The 11,468-nt window shown below is 43.4% G+C and overlaps 2 protein-coding genes across 2 annotated transcripts in view; one reads left to right on the plus strand and one right to left on the minus strand.

Annotated features, from left to right (window-relative positions):
* Positions 1-168: 168 nt before the first annotated feature.
* On the plus strand, positions 169-1,969 carry ZAR1L (zygote arrest 1 like). The gene is made up of 4 exons (XM_009644567.1): positions 169-810; positions 1,102-1,194; positions 1,341-1,415; positions 1,826-1,969. The coding sequence occupies exons 1-4, from the start codon at positions 169-171 to the stop codon at positions 1,967-1,969; spliced, it is 954 nt and encodes a 317-aa protein (XP_009642862.1).
* A 3,919-nt stretch (positions 1,970-5,888) lies between these two features.
* Positions 5,889-11,468, minus strand: part of FRY (FRY microtubule binding protein) — a 178,946-nt gene continuing 173,366 nt past the window's right edge. The window contains exons 59-61 of the mRNA XM_009644896.2: positions 9,807-9,917; positions 6,752-6,945; positions 5,889-6,147 (exon numbers count right to left, since the gene is read on the minus strand). Of these exons, the coding sequence (XP_009643191.1) occupies positions 5,889-6,147; positions 6,752-6,945; positions 9,807-9,917 (564 nt within the window). The remainder of the gene's footprint in view (positions 6,148-6,751; positions 6,946-9,806; positions 9,918-11,468) is intronic.

Genomic DNA, 11,468 nt, shown 5'->3' on the forward strand with positions numbered 1-11,468 from the left:
AGGGGAGGGCGGGCCTGCAGCCAGCCCTGGGCAATTAGCCCTCCCTCCCTCCCTCCCAGCCAGCTGGGGCCAATTTCACCATCAATTAGCAACAATTAGCAGCAGCTCTCCAGATAAGATAAAGGTGGGGCAGGGAGAAAGCCAGAGCCATTGACTGTAGCTATGATCATGGAGGGCTTTGTTTATCCCCCCTTCAGCACATACCAGAGCTTCAGGGGCAGCCTCCTGCCAAGCCCCAGCAGGGTCCCAACAGTGAAGCTCACACCAAGCCGTGGCGGGGACCCGGCTGTGAAGCAGCCCAGCTGGAAGCAGAGCAAGAGCAGTGGCATTAGCCCCTTCCTCGGGAGGCCCCTCACCCCCATGCCCTCTGACTACCTGGACAGCTACCGGCGGGCCCAGCTCCAGGCCCTGCTGTCACAGGTCAGCCCCGGGCTGATGCCGCGGCTGTGCCGGGCCAACACCAAGGAGGTGGGTGTCCAGGTCAACCTGCGGGCTGATGCTGCTGTGCAGTGCTCACTGGGGCCACGCACGCTGCCTGTTGGCTGCCCCCTTAGCCCCGCCGCCCTCTGCACCCATGGGCGCTTTGCCCTCTACTCACCCATGCCGGACCGCCACCTCTTCACCCTGCCTGAGGCCACTGGATCCCAGGAGAAGGAAGAGGCGTCTGAAACAACCCCCGAGGAGCAGAAGGTGGAGGACGGTAGCAGAGAGCAGCAGGAAGGCCAGGCAGAGGCCACTCTGCGGAGCGAGGAGGGGGCAGAGGTGCCACCGGAGGAGGCTGCAGGCCCCAGGCACCGGGCTGCCTTCCAGGTGTGTGGCACTGGGATGCTGGGGCCTGAGGAGAGGCTGGGAGCTGGTGCAGCCCCCTCTGGGCAAGAGGGGTGGGGTGGGGGTGAAACATGCAGCAGTTTGGGGAGAAATCTGCTCTTGAGTGGCGAAAGGCACAGTGGTCCCCATCCTGGCCTCGCGCTCAGGTCTGTGATCCCCAGGCAGCTCTACCTCCCTTGCAGCAGTGGAGCCTCCTGCCTGTGGTGTAATGAGGGCACTGGGCTGGGTGGGCTTCTGGTGCCGGAGGCTGCTCAGTGAACTTTCTCTCTGCAGTTTTTGGAGCAGAAGTATGGCTATTTCCACTGTAAAGACTGCAAGACCAGATGGGAGAGTGCTTACGTGTGGTGCATTTCTGGAAGCAACAAGGTAGTTAACAGGTCATTTCTTGCTCCCAAGAGTTGTAAGAATGGCACCAAATCTGTGACAAATCAGATGCTTTGGCACAAATTTAGGCACCTGTACTGAACACCCTGAGTAAGTCTCTATAGTAACTGAGAACTTGCTCTTTTCAGGTGTACTTCAAGCAGCTCTGTCGCAAATGCCAGAAAGGCTTCAATCCCTATCGTGTGGAAGCAATCCAGTGCCAGGTAAGTTACAGACTTCTGTATCCTGGTAAGACTGCTGGAGTTTGTCGTGTACTCTAATAGTTTACAGTTGCTGAATTAGATATTGACTTTCTCTGGAAGAGAACTTGCTTTCATCAGAGTACTAGCAAATGTTATTTGGGAAAGGTGTAATGGGTTAGGACTCTCTCTCACGGAGGGCTTACATGAATGGTTTTCTGTTCATTCAGTGTTATGCCTAGTTACATGTGGGGTAGGGTTTTGTGCTTCTGGGTGAGAAGGCTCTTACAGCTTAACTCTGCAGGGTTTTTACCACAACAGCTCTTTTAAGTGTATTGGCTAATGTGTTGCTATGATTAAGGAAAGCTAAATGTCAGTCTAACATGGAGTGAGCACCTTTGATCTACTACTAATAAAATGCCTTGCTTCTTAAGACCTGTTCAAAGACTCGTTGTTCCTGCCCTCAGAAGAAAAGACACATTGATCTCAGGAGGCCTCATCGCCAAGAACTTTGTGGCCGCTGCAGAGGCAAGAGGCTGTCCTGTGATAACACTTACAGCTTCAAATACATTGTCTGATCCCTGTGCCCTCTTCTGTCTTGCACTTTGCACTTTGTCAGTCTCTTGTGATGTTTTGACTTTAGGCTTTTGACCTGGCATTGGATAATGGATAAAGACTTTTGTATTATTTATAAAGTATAGGACTTCACTGTATATATGCTGTGAATAAAGTTCAATAAAAGTTTGCAGTAGTTTGTTACCCCTTAGTTTCATCTTGCTAGGATGAAAGAGGCAAGTGTACCTGGTAGGAAACTACCTGTTTGATTTCCTAAAGAAAATGGAGTTTGTTTTCAGTCTGCCTTTAGGGAATGCTAAGATTAAAACTGCAATAGCAAGTTTCTTACTCAGTCACTCAAACTGAACTCGTTTGCAAGGTGCAAATGTTCTAGAGCATAAAGTCTGGGGTAAATGCGTCCCACTGCCTCTGCCAAATGTATAAAAAAAATCACAGCACTCTGAGAATCAAAGACTATATGCCAGAAGACTATGTTTGTAAGATATGAGGGAAAAGTGTAAGCTTCATGTTTTTTCCAAGTGGGGAGGGGAAAAAACCTTTTGACCTGGGGGATCTGTGATGGAGTGTAACAAATTCTCTAGACTTGATGTGTCCCAAAAGAGGTAGAACAAGTCCCTGTGCCCCTGATTCAAATAAAGGTTCATGTCTCAGAATCTCTCCAGGTGTGTAAGGTGTCTCCAGGGCAGGTGGCTTAAATGTAACTGAAGGGAGTAACTGAATGTGCTTTCATGGTGGCAGAATGCAGTTGGAGGAATCTTAATTAAAGTACTGGTGTTGTGGAAGCACAGTTCATGTTCTCCTAGGACTCCCCTAGGACTCCAGTGAGGCTTTACTGACTTCTACTCTACCTGAAGTTTAGAAATGATGTGAAGAAAGCCAGATGGCTACTTCATGGGTTTTGTTGTATCTGTGAAGAATCATAGAATACTTTAGGGTGGAAGGAACCGCTGGAGGTCTTCATACTCAGTCGAGGACTGATTGAATCAAGTTCCTTAGGGAACTCTACCTGCAGGACAGTAACAAGTGGCGTACAGTGGTGGTCTATCCTGGGACCTGTCCCATTCAGCGTCTTTACCAGTGACCTGAAAGAAGCAACAGTGTGTACTTGTCAAGTTTGCAGGCGACACCAAATTGGGGGGACCAGCCAATACAGCTGCAGGCAGTGCGGCTGTTCAGAGGGATGGGCCAACAGGAGCCCTGTGATGCTCATCAGGGACAAGAGGAAATTCCTACTCCTGGGTGGGCAGAACCCTTTGCAGTAACACAGACAGGAGACTGCCTGGCGGTGGGGGGTGCTCACTGGAAAGCACCCTTGGGATTTGGTTGGCAGTGACCTGGGTGTGGAGGTGGCAGTGGGTCCTGGCAGCAAAGGGCAGCAACAACACCCTATACGAACAGAAGCAGAGCGGGGTAAGAGATTGTCCCCCTTTATGTAGCACTCTGTAGACCACATCTAGATTACTGTATCCAGTTTCAGGCTCTCTGTATGAGAAAGATGTTGACCAACTGTGAGGAGTTCAGTGGAGGCCACCAAGCTGGTCACAGGGCTGGAGCACTTGCTCTGTGAGGAGGCGTTGAAGGAACTGGGCTTGTTCAGTCTGAAGAAATGAAGACTTCAGGGGGACCTAACAGGAGCCTGACAGGTTATGGTTATTGAAGAAAGATGGAGCCAGGCCCTTCAGTGTGGCTCATGGTAGGGGTATGAGAGGCAACATGCATAAGATGAAACAAGATAGGTTCAGACTGGGTAAAGGAAAAGCTTTTCCACCATGAGGACGGTAAAGTAGAACAGGTTGCCCAGGGAGACTGCGCACTCTCCATCCTTGAATGTTTTTAAGACCCAGCTGGGTAAAGTTCTGAGTAACCTGATCTGATCTCATGGCTGACCTTGCTTCAAAGTAGAGGTTGGACTAGCTGACCTCCTCGTGTCCCTTCCAACATGAATCTTACTGTGATCTGTAAAATATCCATGATTTTGCCAAGTGATAGAGCAGATCTCACCTTTCACCAACCACTAAATATTTTTGCAGGCCACCCTGATTACAGTTCTGAATAGCTTTCTAAAGGGAAATAACCTAACTGAAATTCGAAGACTTCTCTAACAATTATGGATTAATTTACTCAGAAAAATAGCTGTGTGATGAATGGCATTTATTTTGGAAATGATTTGCCTTGCATCTATTTTGTTCTGCAACTACAGCTATGCTGCAGAGCTCTGTAGACCGCAAAATCAGAAAACCTATAAAAGAAGTCGTTTCCACCCCTTTTATGCATCAATGTAAGTGTTTTTCAAGATCCACGTAAAATTGTGCAAGCATTTTGAAAGTGAAAAAGGGGTGAAGGGGAGAGGGATTTACTGAATTCTCAGAGCCGAGGCTGATACATCAGGCTGGACAGCTTTTCTTTTACCTTTAGCACGAGGAAAAAAAACACACTGAAAGCCAACACTGGAGCAAATAGGACCGTTACTGATGTTTTGAACAGAAACAAAGCTTCAGCTCCATTTTGGATTTTTTTTCAGTTACGAAACCGCTTTAGTCAATGTACTCTTCCTGGTTGAGTTGTAACTACAGACTGCCAAAAAATCCTTACATTTCTCACTGGTTTCTTTCAGTGTAATGAACACTGTAAATGATGAAAAAGGGGTCTTTGGGGGGCTGCTGATCACGGATACCATCCTCAACTATAAATTCAGACAAGAACACATCTTTGCAACAAGCACATACTCTGCTGTGGTTATATATGACTTTTATATTTTAGTTAAATGGATGTACTGATCCAAATATCAACCAAAGTTACTTCACAAAAACGGTAAGTGTATTTACAGAGTGAATAAGTTACATAGTTGTCAGAATAAAAGTGTCTCAGATGTGCAAGAGATTTACATGCATACATTTAACACTGGACAGCAGTTAAATGTAAGAAAAAACCATACAGATATGACTTTTATATATACATTACAAATAAAATAAGACATCTGTTTAAAGAAACTTACCATGAGAACTTGCATTTCACGTTAATATTTTTACTTTTTATACTCAAAATTTATATTAAATAAAAATATGCATGCACAACAGTTCAAAAGATTTGACTCTGTGATGGGACTTTCTCCTACAAAATGGCAAGTAAATTAGATCAACCATCCATTAATAGTATAAATATATTCATAAAAGCAACCCTCTAGTAAAAAGCAGCCAAGGTCCTTAAAAAAAAACCAAAAAGAAAATCTAGCAAGACCATCCATGATGCTTGGGGGCCTAAGAACAGACCTCTGCAATATGATCCAGTACCTTCAGAGACAGTAGCCTAGTAACATTAGGAAATGTACTTCATAGCAGCTCATTGTTTTAAGATACAGTAATCATATTCAAATTACAGTGTACATTAAACTGTAGTCCATTTACAATTTGTTTCATATATACAGGCTCTCAGCTTTTGACCAACAAGTTTGCGAGATTCTGTGGCCAGCTTCATTCTGCCCATCTTTCACTCAACCGAATAAGAGAAAAAAAGGAAAAAAATGTACAAGTTGGGTTTTTTTTTTAACAAAAAAATATTATTTTGTGAAGGAAACATTGCACTTTTGCCAACCTAAAATAAAGGAAGTATTGTTCAGTGTAGTAGGCTTTGGTATGCAATGGAAGTCACTTCTTCAGTAGTGAGTTGCAGTTGCTCAGTGAAATGCTAACTGGTTTTTGTGCAACAGAGAACAAAGGATGTTGTCCTGGGTGCTCTATGCTACCTTTGTCCTTACAGTATTGCTACACATTTGAAGTTCAGCCCGTATCTTTTTAGAAGAAATCCTAAATGTAACAAGAGTGAGTACAGTTTGACCAAACCTTTGTAAGGCTGAGAAGACATTGAGCCACCTCACTCCAACAGGGCAGCACTCCCAGCTTGCCAGAGGACACGCGAGTCCTGTCAGAGACTTGTGCCGGAAACGCTGGAGTCTGGAAGAAAAGTATTGATGACCCGGTAACTCTGAGCTCTGCGAATCATGTCGCGGATCTCTATATTCAGTTCCATTAATTTGGTACAGATTTCAGTCAGGCTCTGGTTGGAGCCCACCAGTGCATAGGTGCCTGTCTGACCCAAGGTTTGGTGCCGGAAGTAAATGTTCAGTAGTGTCTGGACTTCATCGTCAGAGCTACTTCCAAAGATATCATTGGGCCACAAAATCCTGCAACCAAACAGGAAAAGAATGTGCGTATCATTAGGGGTTTATTAGCAAAGACGGAAACGAGGAGATAGAGAACTCTAAAAGGAGAACTGGCTGGCACATGCTTATAACCCAGAAGCAACTCGCTGTTTTATGCTACTCATTTGTTACTCAGACTCTGGTATCAGGCACAGAAATCACATAAAAGTGCAATTCCTATCATCTGAGAAAAAAAGCTTAAGAAAACTCATTCAAATAAGAGAAAGTGAAACTGGGCTGAATCTTAGCTGTGACATAGTGACATACACCTGTAAGGAATTAGCTCTATAGAAAGATTATTAAGAGCCTCACAGAAGTACTTTTGATCTATGCAATATAATTAAACACCTTGATTGCTGCAAGCATACATGTTTATTACATACATGTGTATTACTGATTCAATATTGTGACTTGTGGCACACCCCTGTGAAAGTTAATAATGTCGATGGCCCCATGCACCTTGTGGAAACATTAAATGAGTTATGCTGACTCAGCACATTACATTTAGTATAAAGTTAGGAAGCTAATAAACACATGCTATTCTATTAACATGAAAGTCTAATAGGAACCATGTAGCAAAACTTGCCTGCATTCTCTTATTTGCCGGATGGCTTTAACAAGTTCATTGTTTTTCAAACACTCCAGCATGGACTGAATAGCTGCTTCCGTAGAATTGAAGGTGGGCTCAGATTCTGTCATCAGAGGCTCAGCTGCAATTGCAGCAGTAGCATCCTTAAGGTTTTTCTTCAACTCACTCAGTTCTCTTGACATATTTAACAGCTGTTCCAAGGAGAAAGATGAGAGAAGGGAGTTTTCATTCTCCATAGGCACCAAAGGGAGTAGGTATTTCACAGAATCATAGAATTGTTTAGGTTGGAAAAGACCTTTAAGATCATCAAGTCCAACAATTAACCTAACGCTGCCATCGCACCACTAAACCATGGCCCTAAGCACCTTGTCTGCCCGGCTTTTAAATACCCCCAGGGATGGGGACTCCACCACTTCCCTGGGCAGCCTGTTCCAGTGCTTGACAACCCCTTCCATGAAGAAATTTTTCCTAATGTCCAACCTAAACCTGCCCTGGTGCAACCTGAGGCCATTTCCCCTTGTCCTATCGCTTGTCACTTGGGAGAAGAGGCTGACCCCCACCTCACTACAACCTCCTTTCAGGCAGTTGTAGAGGGCGATAAGGTCTCCCCCCAGCCTCCTCTTCTCCAGGCCAAACAACCCCAACTCCCTCAGCCGCTCCTCATCAGCCTTGTGCTCCAGACCCCTCACCAGCTTCCTTGCTCTCCTCTGGACATGCTCCAGCAATGCAACGTCTTTCTTGGAGTGAGGGGCCCAAAACTGAACACAGTGTTTGAGGTGCGGCCTCACCAGCACCGAGTACAGGGGCACGATCACTTCCCTACTCCTGCTGGCCACACTATTCCCGATACAAGCCAGGATGCCATTGGCCTTCTTGGCCACCTGGGCACACTGCTGGCTCATATTCAGTCGGCTGTCAACCAGTACCCCCAGGTCTTTTTCCACCATGCAGGTTTCCAGCCACTCTTCCCCAAGCCTGTAGCGCTGCATGGGGTTGTTGTGACCAAAGTGCAGGACCCAGCGCTTGGCCTTGCTGAACCTCATACAGTTGGCCCTGGCCCATTTCAAGTCTCTTACTACTACATTGGATGTATGCATTACAGAAAAGACCCCATTTTAACAGAAGGACATTTCTTGATCTCTGTACAATACAGGGAATACTCAAACTACAGATTTTTAAGCTTTGTGCTTCCTTTAACGCTATGCTGTATTTCTGGCTTGCTAAAATGCAAGAGGACATCTAAGCAATCTTTTATTTTTCACCTCTGCTACTTTTTCTATATCATAGTGGAAAAGTTCAAGGAAACATATACTTCTCCTAACAATGATGTTATTATTTATTTATAAAACACATGCAGGATCTGATATGGTTGACAGATAGACAGGAATTGTATAGCTCTTTGTCAGGCCAAAAAGTTAATATGGCACAAGACTCATAAATAATTCCTAAGGGAACAATTAATTTCTAGAGGTCTACTTTTTCATGCTCATACATGTTAAAAATAACCACTGTCACATGAACTAATAATGGAACTTCCTTCTAGCCCCAGCAAAATACGTGAATTTCGTGATGAAACAGCTATTCCTCCTATTATTGTTCCCCAGTTCCATCCTAACTGCAAAATACAGTTACAGAAATCAATCCTCTTATAAAGGACACAAAATACTTCTGAAATTTAGCGTGCTCTAAGGCTAGATGCCTACTGTCCTATCGTCTCTTAAAAGTGAACAGTCCAGTCACAATACGAGCCAGCCTTCAGAACACTTCCTTAAGATACAGTAAGTATTCAAACTCCTTGTACTGCTATGGCACATCTGATAAAACAAACCATTTCCATTTATAGAGAATCTGGAAACTACTAGAATCTGTAACAAAATACATTTTAGAGATTGAAATTTTGTTTTACAGCTCCAAGCAAAGTACAGTAACTTCTGTCCCTCAGTATTTTGAAATATACACAGCTTACCAGGAGAAAAATATATGTGGTATGGCAAGTTATTTTACCGTCTCTCCTTAAATAATGATCATTGAACTTAAAGTGATCACCTCAAAGATATTTCAAAGTATTATGTATTTTATGCAATTGCTGAAAATAAACACAACTAACTGTTTTTTAAAGTAAGGTACATAGATTCATCTAAAACCAGAAAGCTATTTGGGTCAAAAGTGATATTTGTGTCAAAAATATTTGAAGAAGAAAGCTTGTAAAAATCACAGCATTAAAAAGACTTATGACATTACAGTATTTAGTTAATTATATTCTTGAAATAGATTTAATACTCTTTGGAAACACTAAACTTATTTTGATTTGTTTACCCAGTGAGCAAGATCAGGCAGTACACTTGCAGTCAAAATATAAAGTAGTTCTACACTACACACCTTGGCTTGCTCAGATATGAGAGGATGCAAAACCATTTAATAGCTGTTTGTCAAAAACTGCTGCAGATGTTTCTAGTATAATGCATAAGCAGTGGAGACAGTTTATATGGCTGGAAATTACAATATATTATTCCAGCGAAAACCTTGATTTTGCATCCATATTAAGATTAATTTGCCAAATTATTTTGTTATTGTCTTGCTAACAAGTACTCCTGGTCTAAGTGTCTCTGAAAGTTCAGACAAAATCAGTCATGATCTGGGAAAAGGATATTTTCTGTATGTGTGAAGGTAGCTCAATTCCCCTGCAAATTAAGGCCTCAATTAAAATAAAAATAAATCACTTGCAGATATTCACACAGTGTGAGCCCTCCCTACATGTAAAGTGTGTGAGTGAAGATTTCATATATCATTCTAGTTTGTTACCACTGACTGAAATTACTTTTGAAGGCTGAATGTACAAAAGATCCCAGTCTCTGAAAGTAGAGTCATTTACAAAAAATACTGCATCTTGACTATATTTTAATGCAGATGCTGGTGTATTGAAAGGTTTTGTCTGCAGACTTATTTTCAGGGTGAAATAGTGTAATCTTTGGTATAAGTCCATAGAAAGAAAAATAAGAACATGAAAGCACAGTGGTATTTTCAGTGTAAGACTTAGCAGCTTGTTACATACCTCTGGCATGGAACTGACTTCATGCACTTGTCCGATAAGTTTACAGTAGGACTGAAAAAGCAACAGCAGCTGGAAATGCAGTTTATATAATCGCTGACACAGTTCCAATTGCTAAGGAAAGATTTGAAGGAGAAGGAATAATTAATAAAGATCAGTGAGTTGGGATAATTTTCAGTAACTAGTAAAACACCTTGAGATAATTCAGTTCTCAGAAAACATTACTTTACTGAAGTATGATCATATATTATTTCAGAAAACAAGTAATGTTCTTTCTTTTGCAGGTAAATAAGTCATATACGACATTGAAAATCAAAATTATGACAGCTAGCTCTCAGGTGGCACACGTCAGCATCAATCTCAAAGCAGTTTATGTAGGTTAGCTTCACTGTCTCCAGTCTGCAGCGGGAAAGCAGAGGCAGAATATGGGGGAAATTACTTCACTGCATAGAACATAAAACTCTTTAAAACTTCAGAAATGGTCAAAGACCTCTTCTGAGAGGATGGAAATCCAAGAGAAAAGCAATGAAGCAGTTGTCCAAGAGGGTCAAAGCTCCTGCCTGCTTCTCAGCAGGGAGGGGAAGAGAGGCAATACATCCAGCCAGGCATGGGAAGGAGGACATGCCAGCGCTGCAACTGAAACCTTAGCTCATGGATTTCCCACCATCTTAAAGAAACCATACAACAGACGGATGGAGTTTCATGGGTAAGAGGACATCTGGCTTCTACAGTTTATGCTCCCGGATTAAGTAGCTTCTGTTCTATGAATATTAACTTGTTTCTTCCAGTGTAACGTGCAGCAGATAGAAAAGGTGTCAGACACATTAAAGTAACATGCAATGAGCACATCTGCCAGAGAAGTCAAGTTAATATACTCATGGTTCTGCTATCTGTGTGTCTGCCAGGAGGGGGAATCTCATAGTTCCATAGCTGGATCATGGTGGGGAAAGGAGGAATATTTAATCCTCGGCAAATTATGGAAGAAGTGAAAATTCTGCAAGTAGAAGTCAGGAAGCCTCCTGACCCTTTGGCAAGAAAGCTTTATAGACTTCAAACCATACTTGATTTGTCTTCTCCTACAGACACTGTGACCAAAGGTGGGCTCAGGGATCTTTCCATTTGCTTGGAGGAACTAGAGCAGAGTTTCATGCCAAACACGGCAGAAAAGAAGAAGATGCTATTAATGACTTTGCTTCCTTAAAGCACTTTGTACATGCTTAGCTACCAGCATGTACTTCCAACTATTTGCTGAATTGGGGTCAGTTGCCAGCACAAATACTAATGAAAAGTACTTTAAAACCATCATAAGCATTAATTTGACCGAGGTGTTTGTTTATGCATGGTTCAATAGGTAACTGCCAGGGGTTTTATTAATAGGCCAAAATGAGAACCATCTCCCTAGTGTTCCAGTTTCCAGAATTTCTGTACCAGCCAGACAAGGCTGAGGGGCTGAGGTTGAAAGAAAGGGGTTTTGGCAAATTTCAGCATTGTTCATCAGGGAAGGGTGGGTGGCCACCACCTATCCAGCCATGAACAGTTGGCCAACGGCACTGCCAAAACCATGCAGAGCTAGTCTCCTCCTGAAGGAGATTTATGGAGGAGAATGGGAACAGGGGGAGAGCACCAGGCCGGTGGGCGCCAGCCTGGCAGGGTTCGTCCTGCTGA

Source organism: Egretta garzetta, unplaced genomic scaffold (assembly GCF_000687185.1).
Source record: "Egretta garzetta isolate BGI_Z169 unplaced genomic scaffold, ASM68718v1 scaffold40, whole genome shotgun sequence".
In the NCBI taxonomy this organism is placed as follows: Eukaryota; Metazoa; Chordata; class Aves; order Pelecaniformes; family Ardeidae; genus Egretta; species Egretta garzetta.